General features: G+C 51.3%; 1 protein-coding gene across 4 annotated transcripts; it reads right to left on the minus strand.

The window, feature by feature from the left end:
- Positions 1–750: 750 nt before the first annotated feature.
- PIANP (PILR alpha associated neural protein) lies at positions 751–13987 on the minus strand. Of its 4 annotated transcripts, none has more exons than XM_065861632.2 (7): positions 13745–13987; positions 12849–12992; positions 6421–6489; positions 5714–6279; positions 5450–5531; positions 4967–5194; positions 751–4831 (listed from the first exon to the last, which is right to left on the minus strand). In XM_065861632.2, the coding sequence occupies exons 3-7, from the start codon at positions 6435–6437 to the stop codon at positions 4810–4812; spliced, it is 915 nt and encodes a 304-aa protein (XP_065717704.2). In that variant the 5' UTR covers positions 6438–6489; positions 12849–12992; positions 13745–13987; the 3' UTR covers positions 751–4809. The 4 variants fall into 4 exon arrangements, with proteins under 4 accessions (XP_065717704.2, XP_065717695.2, XP_065717712.2 ...); XM_065861623.2 differs by lacking the exon at positions 13745–13987 and adding an exon at positions 13577–13652; XM_065861640.2 differs by lacking the exon at positions 13745–13987 and adding an exon at positions 13321–13524.
- Between the last annotated feature and the right edge of the window lie 6114 nt (positions 13988–20101).

A 20101-nucleotide genomic window follows, 5' to 3' on the forward strand; every position in this document is an offset into this window, starting at 1 on the left:
AGCAGATTGGGGATGCCTCCAGTGCCTGAAGGACTGGGACAGCGAGTGGGCAGAGGAATCAGGGGCTGGGGCCTGTCCCCAGCACCCAGCATTGCTGAGGAGCAGCCCTTTGTTGTGTCCACTGTGTCTGGTGCTGGTCTCTAGCACCCACTTCGTGCCCACCCCAGCACCAATCACCACCAGGGCTTGTGAAGTGAGGGAGTTGCAGGAGACAAGGATGCTTAATTACAGAGCAGCCCTGGAAACCAGCAGCAGCAGCAGCACTGTGGCCAGGAGGGGAGGCAGCAGGGCTGTAAATAGAAATTGCGGAGGCAGCTGCAGGGAACAGAGTGAGGGAGGCTTCTGCGCCTGCATCGCTCCATCTACCTTCTTTCCCTTCAGCTTCTTTCACCTCTCCCGGCCATCCGGGCTCCCAGCACAAACCAGCGTGTGACAAGCAGCCTGCAAGCATGTCTGGGAAGCAGCAGCTCTGGAGGCAAAATAGCTGCTCTAGGTGGAGAAGTGGGTGTGTGAGGCCACAGCAGCCTCCTCCATCAGGGGCCACCTCCCATGGAAATGTGTGAGGACCACTTTAACCAGTGAGGAGACCAAGGTGAGATGGATGCAAAGCCCTTCTACCCCTTCCAGAGGAGGCTGTGGGATGGCTGATGTCTGAGTCCCCATCCAATGGGGGTCTGCCCAGGACGGAGTCCCTGTCATCCCACCCTGACATCTCCATTATGTCCGCTTCCACAGCAGCAAGAGCTCTGCTTTCAGTATTTTGCAAAGGTTTATTTAAAAATGTTGAAACTAACATCCCACAAGAATTGAATATTTCACCACAAGGAGAAGAGAAATCCTACAAAAATATATATCACAGCGCACAAGGGCAGGGGAGGGGGAAGAGCGAGACTCAGTGTGGAAGCAAGAGGGAATACGGAGGGGAGGATGGGAGCCACTGCAGAACGAGACCGAATGGCAAGGGGAGAACAAGAGACAAGCGGGGAAAGTGAAACAGCAGGAGGGAAGAGATAATCAGGAGGGAGACCATGGTACAGGACAGGAGTGGGAAGTGGGAAAACAGTGGGAGAGGGAAAACGGGAAAAAAAGGAGTAGAGAGCCAGCAGTTGGTAAAGGATGGGGCCTCCTCTATGGTCTTGCCAAGGCATGGCCAGGACTACAGTGAGACATCAGCAGGGGGGCAAGCATGGACCTAGAGTTTGGCCCAAGGCTTTTGTGCTGCAGGACTTGGCTCTGAGGCTGTGTCATAGACATGGTTTGTCAGAGTGAAAAAAACAAGCCCACAGTTTAATTCAGAACAGTCAGAAGGTGATAGTGTTTGAGAACTTGCGGGGAATGAACAAACTGCTCCTTTCCAAGCATTTTTCTTTAACGGGAAAGGGACCAGATTTGCAAGGGCACTTAGGTGCCATTGAGGAAGAGGTAGATAGCCCTCTCTGAAGCTGTGGGGTGCTTGGCTGGATGTGAGTCCCTGGAAACTGGACCGGAGGAATGGTGTGGAAGCACACACTGGAGGTCTGCTCCCCTGCATGCCAGTCGCAACTGACCAGACGGGAAAGCCCAAGCAGGATTTGGGCTTATGGTCATGCTACTTTGCTGGGTTAACAGAGGGAGTTCCAGTTCCTGCTCCAAAACGATACAGGGCAGAGACGAAGGATTCTTCCCCAGACCTTCCCTCCTCCCCACTGTGCTCACAAAGAGATCACCCTTGTGTTAACAAAGGCCAGGTCCCTCCAGGAGCTCAGCAGAGACGCGATTCCTTCAACTCACCCAACCCACCTGGACGTTCCCTTTTAATTGCACAGAAATGTTGGGCAGGCTCAGCCCTAGGCTACGAACATTTTAGGTCAGTTTCCCCTCACACATTTCTCTCTGTAAAATTTCCACTGGAAAAAAATTAATCCAGATCTTTCTCCTCCAGCCAGCTAGAAGACAGGGAAACCTGATATGCTGTGCCTGAGAAGGGACTGGCCTCTGCCCTGACTTGGTACTTGGTGCTGTCAATCTGTCCATATGAGCATCCCACTGAATATCAGCTTGGGCCGGGGGAGAGACTGCAGGCCTGTTCTGGCTCCAGCCTGCATAGGGGAAGATGGTTTATAAGGCTCCAGCCATGGAGAAAACAGGTCCAGTGAGATTATTTATTGACTGGAAGAACCTTGTATGTCCACACATGTTTTGAATGTTTTGTTCCAGGGACAAAATGTAGCAATGAAAGTTTGGGCGGGCCAATGAAGTTGTTTCCTATATCTAACCTGTTTTGTGTGAAAGAGTGAATGACTGTCATAAAAACATATTTGACTAGAAAAATTGGTCTTGGAAAAGATATTCAGCATATCTAAACTTCTGTCAGTGCTCGAGTTTTCCTAACTGCATTCCTCAGCTTCCCCCTTACCACAGCATCCACGGAAGGTTTCACTCCCTGGAGATGCTTTTAACAGAAACAGAGACATGTTAAAGGGAGGAAAAAATAAACAAACAAACAAAACCACCAAAATCTGGTTTGTTTGCAGAGTTTACAAAAACCTGGCCAACAGAGCACAGGGCTTCCCCGCATCAAGTGTTGGAACACGTTTTCAGCACGGGTCCTGCAGTGCCCTGCCGCTTGCTTACAGATATCTCCACACAGACTGTGTAAAGGGAAAGTCCAAGGACAGCCCTTGGAAGTGGTAGAGTCCAAACTCTGGCCTTGTTTCAACAAGCACTATTGATCAAAGTGCAATCTAATTAATCTGCTCTGGAAGATTACTTATACCAGTTCAAGGCATTAAATTATAATCCGCCAGCAATGAGCAGTGCAGCCCCTTGCAGCCTGGGCACGGATGTCCTTCCCTCCCCACAGCTGATGTGCCAGCCAGAGGGGAAACACTGCCACGCGCCCTCAGGGAACAGTGGTGAGCGGGGCAGCAGGCAGGAGCAGCCATCGGCCCCCTTCTCTGTCCCATCCAGCCGCAGCTTCAGTGTCCACCAAGGCCTTGAACAGAGCCTGAATAAGGAAAAGGCTCGGTAATAGATCCATCTGTGGTAAAGCCATAATAACTCCTGCTATAAGTGGAGACTCAGCCTGTGCTTAGGCTAGAGACCTCCAGAGTCCTTTTCCACCTACATCTTTCAGCCTTTCTGTGCTTTTAATAAGCCAGTAATTTTATTTGACCTGTCATTTTCTCCAAATCTCTACTGTTTTTTGTGAAGCTTATTGCAATTTACACTTGCATTTAAATGTCCTTCACGGTGAGCCAGATGGGACCTGAGATCACCTAATAGTTCAGCTGGGTAAATGGGCAGAACCAGGCCTCTTATGCAACTCACTGTGCTTTGTCCTATAAAGAATAGGCTTTTACTGCAGAGATAAGGGATGAAAGGGATATTTCCTTTTCTCCAAGATGACTTTTATCAGAGACCTTGTATGGTGCTTTAGGGGCTTCTAATTGTGGGTGAGTTTCCTGTCTCTGGACACAACAGTCCAGCAGCTGAAGGTGTTTGTACAGTATACAGGCAACCTTACCTAAATCTGCATCATTTCAGCTCAGTTGCTATCAATGTGGTGTCTGTGAATTACTTTGAAGGTGTCCACAGAACCTAAAAGAGACCTACCAGCAGTAAATTACAACCTTCCAAATGTTCTGAAGGTAAACTCTAGATTGCTCTTTGTCATCCCAGGCACAGAGAATCACATCTGCTGCTTGTTGCCTGTGGTGTGAGTTTCTGAAAGCAATTCTCTGTCTCAGCCTGGCAAAACTTAAGCTCTTCGTGCCCAGCTATATCTGCATGCCATGTTTCAGCTGCTTCAGCTGTGCTCCAGTGTACAGGACACTTGCTAAATAACATGATGGGCAGAGGGTTTTGCCTCAGATTTTCTGAAGAACAACACCACAGACTGATGTTATTCAGAAAAATCTTACTGAAGGAGACTGAGGGGGTTGAGGGTGACAGCAAAGAGGCTTCCAAGAGATAAAAATATTTGGAAAGCTAGAGGAACCTTTTCCAGCTTTAACTGGCATAAAAAGTGGTGGGGGGAGGAACTGAGAGGAAAAAAATGAGGACAGAGAGATGAAGAAAGACACAAGCTGAATAGAAAAAACAGAGTAGTTCTAGGCAGAAACAAAGTGGAAAAATGTGAATATCCTCCATTCAGGGGGAATGTAATGTTTCCTTCAAGGAAATGGGTTGCTGAGGGGACCCAGGTGTTGTGTAAGCCTCTTCTTCCCAAGCTTCACGCACTCTTGAAACCCTTGGGAGGGCCAAGGCCTCGGGAATAGAAGAACCTGCCATCATCTAAGTCCTGGCTCAGGGGAGACCGAGCCCTGGCGGGCAATCCTGCAGCAACTGAACTCCAGATGTTCACTTCAAAGCACACGACATGGGAAGGGACACACAGAGGGGTTAGGCCCATGAGGACAGGGGTATGCCTCTTCACCTTGCCTACCCCCAATGTCAGGCATGCACTAGTGAGAGAGTCACGGAGATCTGAGTGTGTGTGTGTCTCTGCGTGTGTGCTAGGAGAGGGGCTGGGAACACCAAGATTTCACACCACCACCAGCTGTCTTCCCTCCCACCAACCTGCTCTCTCATCACCCCGTCCTGCATGGGCCAGGGGTGGTCCCCAACCTTCCCCCAGCAGGAGGCTAAGAAGGCCCAGATTGTCCATTTGCCCAGGCATGTCCTGGTGGAGTTGGTTAATAATGGTGGTGGCGGGCCGTGGCACAAGGAGGTTGTTTTTTTCCTGGGGTAGCAGAGGTGGCGGGAGTCTGCACTCGCCAGCTGTGACAGGAGGGTGGGGGGAGCCAGCTCTGCTTCTCCCAGTGAGCGTCACAGGTTCACCAGTGGGATTCTGGGGGGAAAAGGGAATTGGAAATTAATTAGCAACAGGCATTTATGCTGCCCCACTGCCCCCAGCGGCACCTTTGCCCTACCTGGCCCCCTGTCCCCACCACCTTCCGTCCATCCCAGCTCACTGGCCACTCACCGGTTGAGCTGGAATGCCGTGCTCTTCCCATGGCCACCCAGTTTATCCACACCCTCCTGGCCCTGCCTGGACTCCTCCGTCTCGGGTGTGGGGGCCAGGGAGTCACTGTAGGGTCCCAGGATGCTGACAGTGGCAGGGGAGAGGTCTGTGAGGTGCTGCTGGCTCTCCTGCTGCCTCCCACCACTCTGCTGCCCCGAGTGACGCCGGCGCTTCTGATTTCGGTCCCAGCTTTGGAGAGAGACAAGGGGTGAGGTAAAGAGTGACCCCTCAGACAAGCCCCAGCCCTCTGTGACAGAGAAGTTCATGGGACCCCGCTATGCTCAGCGTTGGAGTCCAGCCTGTCCATGTGCCAAAGCTCACAGGAGCTTGCAGCACCAGGTCTGCACTCTTGGGACAAATGGGTCCCAAGCCCATAGTCCTCCTGCACACCCACCTGAAGATACTGGCATGGTGACAGCCTCCATTGGCCAAAACCCCACTCACCAGAACTTGAATATGATCCCAGTGGCAACCAGGACAATAATGATGGAGATAGTGATGGTGACATATAGCTGGGGGTCCACACCTGTGAGACAGAGGGCAACAGGGGGGTGTGATGGCCACCCCCACCAGCACTTGGAGGGCAGCAGTGCAAGGGGAGGTTCCTGCTGAGGCTCTCATGAAGTCTGCAGAAGGAGCTGCTCCTGCGGGCATAGGGGGGCCAGGGGGAGGCAGAGGGGGGGTGAAAGAAGCAAAGAGCAGATTTACCTTCTCCCCGGGGCCCAAACAAGAAGGGCCGCAGGGTGGCTGGGGTCTCACGCAGGTTGAGCCCCGCATTGTGCAGGAGCGAGTGAGAGTTGGGCTGCGCTGTCGCCATCCCGTGTGGTGAGACAAAGGTGTATCCCAGCGGTGGAAAGCCTGGGTTGGCTGAGTTGGTGTCCCCTCCATCCTCATCCGACACCGTGGGGCCCCAGACGATGGCCCAAGGGTACTGGGAGGAGGGCATGCCGTCCTCAAATCCAGAGGGGGTGGCGGGGCGAGCCCCTGCCGCCTGGCGCCTCAGCCGCACAACATGACGCAGCTCTCCTCCCCGGGCAGGCAGGGAGCGCTGGCGCGGCAGGGCAAAGCGAGAATCCCTCTCTGGCAGCGAGGTCCTGTCCCAGATGCAAATGGGTCGTGGGGCTGAGGGGCTCCGACGGGAACAAAGAGGCCGAGGGGCCACCGGACCCCGAGGGCGAAGAGACCAGACGCCAGGAGGAGGGATGGATGAAACCAGGAGGAGGAGATGCCAAAGCTGCAGGGAGTGGATGCAGGAGAGGAGTGGAGGCATCCTGCTGTGGGGTGGGGTGGAGGAAGAAAAGAGCCTTATCTGAAATGTCTGCCCTGTCAAAATGCGAAGCCCAGATCAGCTGGGAGCAGCCTGTCACCCATGCTCCCGGCCTCTTCCCGCCAAATGTGGGAAGCTGTGAACCTACCAGGCACTGCGCTCCATCTCAGATGCAACAGTATCTTTGCTTAGCGAGGATCCTGTCTCATCTTCTTCACTGGGAACCAAAAGGGAGAGGTGTCAGTGTCCCCTCACCCAGAAGCGACCGCTTTCTCATCAGAGGCAGGGCAATGGGGCACCGGTGCACCCACACATGCACCCACTCCGGCTCTTGTGTTCCCCCATGCCTGCATGCCCTCCTGCACAGAAGTGCATCATCCCCCAGACCAGACTGCTGCACAGAAACACATGCGTTAGCATTTGCACACAAAAGCAAAGGGGTAATCTCTGGAACACAGGTGCAGAAGTACATGTGCAGCTTCCCTGGGGATTCTTCTGTCTGAGGGCCAAGAGGGGGATTCAGCATCTTTATTTGCTTATCGTTGGAACAAGTTTGAATCTTAATTCCTATGTTTATTTATAGTAGTAGAGTGTGTAATCCATTTATTAAAAAAGGGCCTCTTCATTGTGTGCTAGAATGAAGGAACGAGAGAGGAAGCACAAGAGTGATAAACTAAGAAGACTGAGAAAGAGAGAGTGAATCAGCGAGAAAAGTCCAGCCTTACTAAAGAATTTAAGAGCAAAAATATGCTTATGAAATATTTAGTATTTACTTTCCCCTTAGCTAACACGGAATTACCTTCCAGCACTCCTTGTCCAAGTGTCCTCCGTGTTGTCCCATCCCTCCCTTTCTCCCCTGTTCTCCCACCTCCTTTGGCTGAGCAGCACTAGGCAGCAGCAGTAACACAGAAAGGGCTGGTCCCCCATCAGGATTTCTGCACTGGCCGCACAACACTCTCCAGCACCAATTCTTCAGGTGGTAGCACAGCTGCCCTTCATGCTGCCTGCCCCTTCCCTTGGCTGGGCACAGCGCAGTGCCGGCCCTTCCCTGGCAGCTGTTCTGTGCCTGAGCCAGGATCCACTCTGCAGCAGAGACCGCATGCATGCACACACACATACACACACAAAAATCATTCAAGATATTGAGCTCATTCCTCCACCCTGAAGAGGAAAGCACGAATGCCAACAACCCACGGTTACGCCCTTCTGTGGCTGTCGGGATGGAGAAACAGGGATGCTTGGCCAAGGGAGTCGATGGAGAGGTCAACCACACACCTCCAGCCCCGAGCCAGCTGTCTTGCACCTCCCGGCTCCTAATGGGTTACTGTCATCTCCTCCTGCTCAGCCCATGCTCTGAAGGAAAAGTGCAGCCCCTCTTGAATGGGAGGCCTCCTCTTGCTGAGGAAAGAACCCATTGCTTGCTGTGGTAAGGGGACTCACACCCCCCAACGTACACCTGAGGAGAGGGGCTGGGAAGAAGGGCACCCAAGAGTGAGTAGCTGTCTAGCTCCTGCTGCATTAACTGGGGATATTTTTAGTTTCCTTCTGTTAAATATTTAAACAAAGTTCACAGAAAAAAAAAAATGAATTGTCGGCTAATGTGCCTTGCCCTTCCCTCTGGGGCAAGATCAGTCTCTGGAGGGATCCTGAGATGAAGAAGTGGAGGAAAGAGCAACTATTCTCAGCATTTCTTTGTACTTTGCTCGTGAACCTCTAAGCCTTGGAGGGGACTCAGTATTAAAATGCAGCTCTGCAGAGAGGCAGCAGAAGGGAGCAAGTTTCTTCCGAAGCCAGAGGCTGGCAAGATCTTGGCCATCTGGATTATGATCACGATGCCATGGAAAAGCACGTCTGGCAACACAAATCCGTGACAGAATTTCTTTTGGACTTTAGAAAGGGAGGGAATTCCTAGCATTGAGGACCTCCTTGTGTGAGTCCCTGGGCTAGAGGGCACACAAACCTTCTGAGTGGTTTTGAGGTGGCCTGGAGGGCCTGGGGCCATGTCTGCGACTCACCACAGGACAGTAGTTCCCTAGGGTGAAGAGCCTGCTTTGTTTATAGCACAGCGTTCTCAGTTACAGCTCTGGCCTTCAGGGGCTGTTTTACATCAGGCAGCAGCAGATGTGGATCTGGACAGTGCCACCCTTGGAGTATAGATCTTCAGGTATTGGTCTCGTGGGGGAGCATGGTACTTTTGGGGTGCATGTGTAACCACTAGCATTCCTTCCAGCATAGGTGGTTCTACAGGCAGAAATGTGTCTGGATGCAGATGAACAGTGTGTTCAGTCACACAGCTCACTGTGGTCCTCACACTTGTTGGGATGCCTTGTAATGGAGACCTCAGTGCACTTCCCAGCTGAGACTGTGAGCTCCAACAACAGCAGCACAGACCATGGATTCCCAGGATCTACAGCCTGGGAATAAGAAACCCTACAGAGCCAAACCCTGGCTTCACATCCAGTAGTCTGAATTTCAGCCCTATGGAGCAGGTAATGGCTATAGCTGAGGGGAAGGAGTGAGCGCCAGCACTGGCTTCCTCATGTACACACAGTGCTGTGGAAGTGACAGCCCAGATGTCAGGTGCAAGCTTCAGACATGAGATGCTGCTGTGCACAGGTCCTGCTGCTAATAGTGAAGAGCAGGTGGCTCCTGGTGCTCCTATTCCAAAGGCGACTCTAGGTGAGTGCAGAAATGAGGCAATGTCAGTCCATCACAGTCAACACATTTTGATTTGCTAATCATGTAATGGATGAGACAGAGTGTGTCCTGCACTAGCATACCCAGGCATGGTTGTGGAGAAGCTGGGAGAAGCACAGAGGTGTCTCCCATAGCATGAGTGCTGTGAGAACAAAGGAAGGTTTCAGGTATAAATTCCAGGCACTGAGGGCTGGACTCCACTGTCCATGGAGCGCTCATGTTCAAAACAGAGCACGGATGTCCCCGTGGCTTATTGACAAAGCAGCAGACAAAGCGTGTCTGGGGCACTCTGCAGTTAGTCACCAGCAGTGGGGATTGTGACCTGGGCACAGACCCTGCTGCGTTGGAGGGCAAGTGTAACAAATGCCCTTCATTCAGTTCTGTATGCAGCTCCCGATGCATATGCTGAAGAAACTGGTAGATTTTTCAAAGAAGAGAAGGTGATGGCAATGCTCTTACTACCTGGATGTGTAAATCTCAGTATGCACACACCTTACACCATTCAAGAGGCCTCTGTGTGCCAGAGCAAAGACTTTGGATTTCTGTACCAGTATAATATGTCACGGCTCTTGCTTTCAGATATGTTTCCCAGGTCTAATTGTGATAAAACCAGAAAGGGCTACTCCCAGGGTCCAAAGATGGACCCGTGTCTTTTCACTCTAGGTACAGAGCCTTCATAGCAGTGTTCTAGTCCTGTGATGCACAGATGACAAAGTGTGAATGACAAAGCTATTTCCCCAGGGCACTTCATTGAGCTCAGTTTTCGTGAATCCTGGTGCTTGAAAGCTGTGAGTAAGAATTACACTGCTCTTTGCTACTGCATATGGACCACACTACTGGTCCAGACCAGAGATGCCCCAGGGCTAATCTATTAGGAGCTACTCTCATTGCATTTGCAGGATGGATGCACAAATCCCACTGCTGTTCCTCCGTGTCAGGGACCCAGCTGCACTTCCTCCCTCTTTGTAAGTCACGGACCCTGCTGGGACGTGAGAGAGCAGATCTCAGTAGCCATGCCCCAAAGCACGTATCCCAGTTCACCAAGGGAGCTGGGAATTTACATCCGAACTAATGGCTAGGAGCAAAGACTGCTGCACTCCTGCTCTGAGCAGGGAGTACAGATTAAACCCTGAATGTGACACCCTAAGCTCCAGAGTTCAGATGCTACCGTGCTCCAGGGAAGCCCTAGGATTCACTGCCAATAACTCCTTCTCTGTGTTTGGTACTCTTGTATGCCATGGTCCCAAAGATAAATCCTATCCAAATATAACAGCTGTGACAGGAATAAAAGAGCCGAGGTGCCAGCCGTGGGCAGGCATTACCTGCGCTGTAGCTCCCTCACATCAAGTGCAATCTGTAACCTTCTGTTACAAAATGCTGAAGTTTGACAAATTCAAATGAGGAACAATACTATTAATAAAGAGGGTCAAACACTAGCACAATTCACTGAGGCAGGTGGTGTACTCCCTACTGCCTGGAGCCTTCACATGGCTGTATTTCTAAAAGAGACGCTACAGTTCAATCATAAGTTATGGGCTTGAAGCAGGAAATGAAATTGGTGAAATTCTCTGGCCTGTGCTCTGCTGTAGGTCAGACTTAATGATCAAAATGGTCCCTCTGGCCTTAAAATCTGAGGATGTCACAGCTTTCTCAATGCCTACCCAAGATCAGCTCCGATTGAAAAGCAATTGGATGAAGCTGAGCACACACAAGCCATGCCAGTGAGAAGTGGGTAGAGCCTCCTTCCATCCGGGGATGGGAAAAGAGTTGCACCCGATTCTGTCTGGCCTGCCTGGCAGATGATGATCTATCTGTATTTTTGTAACATCTCGAGCTTGACTGCTGTGATACTGTGCCTCTAGGAATGAAGCCGTCTGCTCTCAGAGCTCTCCAGCTAGTTCAGAATGCAGCAGTCTGTTTGCTCGGCAACTCAAGATGACGGGAATGCATCACCATGCCCCTCCGCACCCCGGATCACCTCGCCTTTGTGCACAGAGTCCAGTTCAAGGTCTCCAAGCCAGCATTCAAAGCCCAGCATGGGACAGGCCCCAGTGACCTAAGCAATCAATCACCACTCCTTATGCAGCGATGACCTCACGTGACGGATATATTCTGCTGGAACAATGAAATTGCCAACCAGTTTGGGGAGAGGGGGAAGGGATGGAAGAAGGGGAAAGAGGCCCATGACCCTGATGAAGAGAGCATTCACAGGAGCTGGGCCAAGATTATGAAACTTATTGCCAGCTGAAATAACGCCGACCATTAGCAACCCCGCAGCACTGAGGGCTTCATGCAAATCCTTTCTTCACCCAGCTCCCCCACGGCAACGATCGCACTCAAAATAGTGATAAAAAATCAAAACAAGCCTGAAGAGGACCCAGCCCTCCTCACAGAGAACGAATGCTAGGTTGGCTGACATTTTTCAGCTCCCAGCTAACATTAAAGGCTATGGTGACAGCTTCCAATATATTGAGACTATGATGTGGGACTGTGGAACCTAGCAGCTATCTCCAAGCATTGAGTAGAGCGAGTTTAGGCACTGGTAGTGAGACCCTCACAACACACTGCCTGGTGCCCCAGGCACCCCATGCCAATATTTTTCTCGGTGGTCATGCACATCCCAGAGTTCATGGTCCAAGAGGTAGAGATGCAGTCATTATCAGTTTGGTAGCAGGAAGAATGAACCCTGATGCTGGTGAAAAGGGGTTATATTTACATGCTGCTGTATTCAGCTGGGTGGGGATGGGGAAAGGGAGGAATCCCAGAGTAGCTGCTCCAGGGTGGCAATTCTGCTGCACTCAGAGGAGTTTCAGCAGCTGCGAGTGTTAATCCAAATGTGGGTACCCTGGGGTAGGAGATGCCAAGCCCATCTGGGGAAGGAGTTCCCACTGTGTGTGGGGCCAGGGGCAACAGCTCGCAGACCAGGCTGAATTTGGGGGCTGGCAGTCTGAATGCAGTAGCTCATATCAAGCTGCTCTACTTGGTGTCTGAGGCTAAGAGGGTTGGTGGCAGTGCCCAGAAGGATCCAGCAGGACTGTGGAGGGGCTGACGCTGCTTGCCCTGTGTCAGTGCGGGTCCTGCAGCGTTCAGCGACTGCCGGTGGGAATTCCTGTGCCAGGGTTCCAGGGCCAGCACTTATGAGCTGGGTATGGAAATCCTAGGCTGGGGCAGGATCCAGGGCTGGAAGGGTGATGGTGCATTTGGACATACAGCTAGCTAGGGAATGGGTGTGTGAAGCCCATCAATGATCCTCTAAGCAGTCTCCCTGCATTTGGGAACTGTGAGCATGGCCCCATTCCAAGCAGCGCTCTAGGATGCCGGTCCCCTGCCATCTAGTGCCTGCCTGCAATACATGTCATGAGTCTGCCAATCTTCTGGCTCCCAGTTTCCTACTGTTCCCGGGCATCCAAGTGCTCCAGGTGCTGAGTCTCTACATCTGAATTGTTCTCTCTTGCATGCTGCACCCTTGGCCAGGCAGGAGGAGGGACTGACCCCTCCGTTTTCTTTCTCCAGCTGCGCCAATTTGGCTGAAGTCGCCTTGCTCAGTGCAGGCTCCAGTGCTCCAGCACAACAGGTCTGTGATGGAGCCCAGAGCCGGAGGGCAAGAGACAGCGATGCCTCGGCTGTGCCCCCTCCCTCCCAGCCCCTCGGGCACCCCCTGCCCCAGACTGAAAGAGAAGAAGGAGGTGGGAAGGAGACGGCTAGAAGGAGACAGAGCACCTAGATGGGGAGAGGGGAAGGAAAAAGGGGTAGAAAGGACACAGGGAAGGAGAGGGGGAGAGATCACTTGGAGACGGGCAGGCATCCCTCCCTGCACCTCGTCCCTGCAGCTCCATCCCCACCCCGTCCCCCAAGCCCGGGGTGAGAGGATGAACTTACCTTGCGGGGAGACGAGTGGGGCGCAGCCGGGGCGGCGGAGCAGGAGGCTGAGGGAGCACAGCTGCTGCTGCCGGTGCCTCTCATGGCCAGGACGAAGGAAGGAGAGGAGGAGGAGGAGGAAGGTTTGATGAGGCTGAGCCCTGGCTGAAGGAGAGGGAGCGAGAGATGCCTTGAAATAAACAGCTGCCGGGGACTGGTCCAGCCCCTCTTTCTCTCCCTCAGTCTCTGTCTCTCTCGCTCGCTGCCTCCCGTTAACCCCATGGCTGCTGGCACGGGCGCGTCCGGCACCGTCGCCCCCGCTGCAGCCCGAGGGCCGCGCCGGGAGAGCCGGGCGGGGGCAGCGGCCGGGCGGGGGCACCGCGTCCCCCCGCTCCGGGAACCCCCTGCCCCGGCGGCCGGGTGCGAAGGCTCCTCCCGCTCCCGGCCCGCCCGCGCTGCGCTCCCGCAGCCCCGCGCCCGCCGCCCGCCGGACCTGCCCCCCGCCGCCCGCCGCCTCCCCGCCGCCGCTGCCCGCTCGGCTCCGCTCGGCTCCGCTCCGCTCCGCTCCCCCGTCTCGTCGGTTATTTCGGGATCTTCACAGGAAGCGATTAGGTTGCCATGGAGAGAGGTGTCTCCAAGGGACCCGTCGCTCCAGCTCGCTCCGGCGAATGCCACCCCCAGACGGGTCCGTCCTTGGGGGTGGAGGCCCCCCGGGATCCCCTTCCCCCGGGCCGCCCCCCCGGGCTCACCTCCGCCGCCGCCGCCCCCCTCCTCTCCGCCCCGCAGCAGTCCCCTCGGGGAGATGCCATCCCCCGGCCGCTCCTCGCTGCCGCGACGGTCCCGCCCCCCGTCCCTTCATCTCCGCATCCATCATCCCCGGGCTTCGGGCCCCCGGGCTCCCCTGCGTGCCACGGTACCGGGGGGCGACAGTCAGGACGCAGCTCGGGCAGGCGGCGAGGTCCGGTCGAGCCTCAGGGGCAGAGCCGAGACGCCCACGCGTGGGCCGGGTGACACAGACCGGTGCTGTGGGAGCGATAGAGGGTCCGTCCAAGGTGGGTTTCCCGGTTGAAGGATCACTCTGGTCGTCTGAACGTGTCCTCAAGTTCGTTTCTGCCAGGGATCAATGGGATGCATCTCGAAATGGTAGGGATGTGACAGCAAAATTAAAGAAAGAAGCTGATGTGCCTTTGCGGGGCTGGGTGTTTTGCAGGAAAGATCTCCCTCCACCATCAAGTACCAAACAGAAAGCACAGTCCAAATTAGAAGAAAGCAGCTGAACAACAAATGGGCAACAGAAGAAAGTCAACGATAGAAAGACAGTTTCCACTCTGGGGTCTGAATTTCCTCAGATCTTCAGAAACAATAAAACTTTTCATCATAAAGCAATGAGGGAAGACTGTGGCTGACCCTGGGGGGAAAAATAAAATAAACACCAAAAAAACAATGCAGAAAGAAATAGTAGAGACAGCACTGTGCTGTAAAGCAACCTGCAGCTGCATCAGGAATGGACACAGATGACAAATGGACACACAGTACCAAACCCAAGCATGGTAGGATGCCCGGAACAGGTGATGCCACCTTTGGACAGACACCTTGAGGGGGCTGAGTCCATCGGCCTTTGTCAGGCCTCCTGTGAGCTCCCACACTAACGAACCAGGCTGATCTGAGCTTTCCTGTGTCGGGACATTTGAGCCCTGGACATGTTTTTGTAAGTGTGTTTGGGAGAGTCAACAGGTTTTTTACATGTTTAGGAGTAATGCCGGTGTGTGTTTGGCTGTATCGGCACAGGGATGTGGTTGTGTAAAGGCTTATGATCACTAGGAGGTCATGGTGTGAGAGGACGGCACTGCCAGGGAAGATGTCACGGTCTGGGTTTGTATGAGACATGGCACCATTGTGTGTCAACAGGCATGAACACGGCTGAGCCCCTTGGCTTTTGTCCCTCTCACATACACATGGCTTTCTGTTAGAGATTATCCAGGCTTCTGTCACATTCTCCACTCTTTTCTTCTCTAGCCCTCCCAATCTGTGCAAAGCTCGCTCAGCGAGCCCTTGCACACTCAGCCCAAGCGACCAGCTGTACAATGTGGCAAGGGACACAGTGGTGTAGCATGAGCCAGCATCCAGCTTTTCTTGCCCTCTGTGCTTTTCCTCCTGCCTTCTCACCTGGGAGTAGCGGACAGTAGAAAGCTCTGGAAGGGGCTACATCAGCCACGCGGGCTCTTTCTGACCTTTTCAAATCCTGACGAATGTGTTTAGTATAATTGGGAAGCACAAAACAGACGAGAAATTTCAACCGGGGAAAGGTCAGTTAAAGGGCGAAAATCCAAATGACGCAAACACTGAAAATCCCCCTGAAGAGCTAAAGTACAGAAGGAAGCAAAATGAGCCAGAGATATGAGAGAGAATGAGGAGAAGGATGTTTTAGGGACCAAGGGAACCCTGGGAGATGCGGGGGGGAGTCAGGAAAGCCATTGAGATGATGGGAACAGTGGGTGCAATGGCTGATGTCACTCTTGCATCACTCTAATGTGATATGAAGGGAATGGCTTGTTTGGCTTGGAGAAGAGGCTTAGATGAGCAGTGTGTCAATTGGAGGTACAGAGTGGTCTCAAGGGAAATCTAACAGGAAATTACAGGAAAATTTGAGGGGGGGCAATGGAATCAGGCGGGCTGATGGAGGAGCATTTGGGCTGTGGAAAGGGGATACAAGAGTGGTGCTAAGTATAAAGCATTACTCTGAAGGTGTTAAAGTGAGGGTGATGTAGCGATGGAAAGAAGAGGGAAATGTAAGTATTATCTCTGCTGTGTATTTGGCCAGGATTTGGACCAGGACGAGTGTCCGTTGTGTGAGGACAGTTAAGTACCTCCCTGCCCAGACATACCTGGGAAGGATGTGAGGTTGTTATTTCTGTCTGGCAAAAATACTTCTCAGTGATCACGTAGAGATCATTTACAACCAAGAGTCCTGAGGCCAAGCAGCTCATTGCTGTTGTTTTTAGCATTGTTTCCTAAGGGCAGAAGGACCCATGTAGTCACCCTGCTATCTGCAGAAGTTTGTCTGTCCGTCTGTCTGTTAGTTGCCATGGGTTTCACAAAAGAACCAGAGTCTAAAAGGTAAATAAGCTCCAATAAGTTGTACGAAAACCAGTAGCCTGACAGAGAAGAGAGATGCTATCGGTACCATGCTGGAAGAGAGCCCATAGCCATGCTGCTGGGCAAAACCCCACTGGTCAGAGCAGTCCAGACAGCAGGCCAAAAGAATTAAGCAGAAAATACTGGGAAAGCTGTGTGTGTCAGACAGTAGTGGAGCAGGAGCCCAGCAACAAAGAGGATGGGCAAGGGGAAAGGACTTGCAGACGTGGCAGCCTGTGGAAAGGGTGTCATCAAGATACCCTGGTTAAAGGCATGGTAGTGGGAAGCATAGAACACATAGGAAAGAAATCTGTAGAGAACCCGATTTCCTTGGTCCTTTTGCTCACTGAACAACTGGTTAATAAGCTCTGGAATACCAGAGACATCCCAGAAGACTGGAAGAGAGCCATGCTGTGCCAGTATTTGTAAAGAGCAAACAGAAGACCTGAAAGTTTCTAGGCAAAGCAACAAAGAGCTGATATGAGATTCTCCAGTTAATGCCAATCAGCATGATTCGGAGGAAACTAATCTTGCTGCATAAACTTGTTTTGTTCTTGTCAGTCTTTGATGTGACTACAGGTTTGTTCAGAAAAGGTGATGCCTTAGATCTATCCAGGCTTCTGGAAGCATTAATATCCCAAAGCATGCTGATGAGAAAAAATAGCATTATGCAATGCTAACAGAGCAGGAGGTTAAGTGAACTGGTTAATTCCATTTACCTACTTGCAAATGCAAAGGGGGTCATCCCTGGAAGTCTGCCATTGAGTGGCAGTGTTTCTTATGTGGATGCCCAGGAACAAGACCAGGGTCAGGTATGACTCACCATTTTATTCACTGCTTGGTGAGCAGATATAGGTCATTCTGACACAATTTACTGAGGACACAAATATTGTTAGAATGTTAAAAATAATGAGGATGGGACCAGCATAGAATGACCTACTGCTCTCGGTAGGGTGGCCATTCTCATAAAACTTCTTATAAGATAATTGAGAGCAAATTGTGTGGCCACGAACAGCAAAAAATATCCATATTTAGTGAGAACAACTTCCAATCCTGAAAAGCGGTGATCTGAAAAGTATTTAGGCATCATAACAGCCAGAAAATCCAACACAAGCCCAGCAGGCTGGGCTGCAGCAATGGATCTGAACTGATCCCTGGCCATGCAAAGACAGAAGGAAGGAAGAGAAGTGAGGAGATGATTAAACCTTTCTCTGTGTCTGGGTGAGTCCCACGCTGGAAAACTGTACACTGCTTCATGGTCCATAGTTTTAAAATAACTTGGAATTAAAGGTGATCTGAAGGCTGGAGATCTCAGCTATTTAAAGAGGTCAACCTGTTTAACGTATCAAAAAGCAGAATAAGACGTGACTTGCTTGCAGTACCACTTCTTTCCTGGGGAAAAGTCTACCAGGTATTCTGGCAGAGAATAACAAGAGCCAGTCACTGGAGAGTGATTAATCACAGAAACGAACTACCAAGTGAAGTACAAGATCCTCTCTCTTCTGAAGCCTTTGAATCACGACCTGAGGCCTCTCTGGAAGACAGTTCCTGATCTGCAAAATCCTGAGGGCTGTGAGAGCTGATCAGATGAAGAGTTACCATGCAGTTACCCTCTTTTTAGTAAGCAGCTGATATTGGGCTGCCTTTAGGTGTAACTAGGTACAGGTTTTAGGACCCTGTGCCTTCTGGATCATGTTGGTATCCAAGCGATTCACCCCAGCCTCCTTTGTCCTTACGGTGTTTTTGTCTCAGAGGCCGGTATTACACACAGCTGTGAAACATCGTCTCAGAAAATGTGACCCTAGCTATGTTTGGAGAAGGACTAGGAAAAAAAACATATCCTTAGCCTTTTGACAAGTTATTTTGATTCTGCGGTGGCCAAGAGAGAAACAACCTAGAATGAGACAGGACAGCTCTATGGGCTTTAAAGTGGGACAGTGAGCATATAAGAAAGAAGGTGGATCTACAGCAAGAAGAGAATAGTGGTTTCTTTCTGGAAAGATCAGAGCGAGATCAGAAGAGAGGGATGATGCTAGGGGTGGTTACAGTGAGGATTAGAAATCCCAAACATTCAGAAATAACAACACTGAACCTCCCCGTGTCACAAGATTTATCTTAAAATTATGTAATGTTGTAAAGACTTGCTTTCATCTGCACTCTTCGCCTCCTATTTTCAACTCCTTAGGTTACATGAAAATCACATTTCACAGTTTCCCTGTGACCATAAAGATAGGCACTTGCCTTGTGAACAAAGTGAAATCATGGGAGTTAACGACTCCAGGAGTCTGGAATTTAATCTCAACAACCGGCACTCTGATACAGGGAGGAGGCAAAGACTTTGCTAAATTATGAGGATGTCACCGTGCACTCTCACAAGAGCTTGCATATTTTAGGTAGATGAAGGCCTTCTCCTTTGGAGAGCTCAGGACCTGATTCATTCAAAGGACTTCCTGGTCTTTGTCCTTGCTTTAGCTCTACACAGGACAAAGAAGGAGCAGACGAAAATGTGGGTCACACAGGACACAGGACCTAGGGGTTGGAGTGGAGAAGGAGGACGGAGAGAGCATCATGTACCTCGGATGCTCAGGCTGCCTGGCTTTATCTGACTAATAATGAAAGGCAGCAAGCGTGTCAGAGAGTGTGAGAGAAACAGATCAATAGAGAGATAAAACTGAGATGGAAGGAGCTGGTGAGGGGGTGGGGAAGAGAGTAATAAAACACTACGAATCAGCCAGGTTACATTTTAAGCTGATTTGAACGCACTCTGTGCTGGTGTAAACGAATACAGCAGGTGTAAGGTTATGGTGAATCAAACCTACATACAGAAAGGGAGAGTGCAAAGTAGGAAGGAGATAGTCCTCCTGCTACTTCTTTAATCTTGCTGTATGGAGCAGCCCAGACCTCACTAGCTCTGACGATACGGATGGATGGCCTGTCCCCATTGCCCTGGGCCACCATGGTCTTCAGCCTGTCCTGGAGATGTGTCTGTTGGGTAAAATGTGTCTTGGTCATATTTTACTCAACAGAGTGCAGGAAATGCTCCTTACCGCCTAATTCATGGAGAACATGGGGCAGGACAACTTCTGACAACTTTTCTAGAAAAGATGAGTGACTGTGCCCACACACACGTACCAACCAAAGCTGACCAGAGAAGCCTCTTTGTTCAGTGACAGATTTTTGAGGCAAATGAGACTGAGACAGCCCAAAGCTAAGGAGGAGTCAGAGTGTGTAAATGAAAATGTGCTCTGCCAGAACAAACTGAGGGTCTGAGTACGTTCCCCTGTTGGGCACCTCTTTGCGTCCCTGGCCCAGGCATTCAGAGCCATTTTGCTCCTTCTGCCTGGAATTAGTTTTGAGTGACTTTCACCTAATTCTAGTGGCATATTCACTAATGTTAGAAGTCTGGTTTTCCACACTGACCATGGTTGTCCACAATGCTCCCTTCTTCTGTCAGTAGCCTCAGTGTGGAGACCGAGCACTGAAGGAGCCTCAGGGACAGAAGGGACCCTGAGAAGGGGTAGGGACAATATGTATGGCTGTTCAAATGGGCTTGTAACAGCCTCTTGCTGGGAGACATAATGATCTAACTCCCCAAGGCAGACATGGGTGGCATTTTCTAGCTCTAAAATTGTGTTTGGACAGTACAGAACCCCAAAGGAGCCTTTTCCACTACTCAGCCACAGCAGCTGCATGAGAAGAACTAGAGTCAAAGCGAATGATGAGAAGAGAGTTGTTGATACTGGCAAGTGAAACCTTAACAAACTTAGACTTTACCCAGACTAAGATTTCAAGATGTTATGCCTGTTTCAAGATGTTACGCTTGCAGAAGTCTGGCAAAGCACAAGTCAACTGCATTTAATACATGCTAAACTGATCAAGCTGAAGACTGATTCTCTGGCTGGCAACCATATGCTAGAGTGGAAACTTGCCCTGACAGCACTAAGATTTTAACACGCTAAAACCATGTTGCCTGCACAGACTATATTGGGCTCACATCAATTTGTTGCCTCTTTTGCTTTCATTAAAAATCATCGTTGATTTCCAAAGGAGCCAGCCATGAGGAAGCCAGTGTCGGGCTGGAAACTCTTGGCCAAACAGCTCAATGCTGCTTATTGAAATGCATGTTTGCTGCCTGCACT

The sequence above is a fragment of the Patagioenas fasciata genome, chromosome 1 (assembly GCF_037038585.1).
Source record: "Patagioenas fasciata isolate bPatFas1 chromosome 1, bPatFas1.hap1, whole genome shotgun sequence".
Taxonomy (NCBI): Eukaryota; Metazoa; Chordata; class Aves; order Columbiformes; family Columbidae; genus Patagioenas; species Patagioenas fasciata.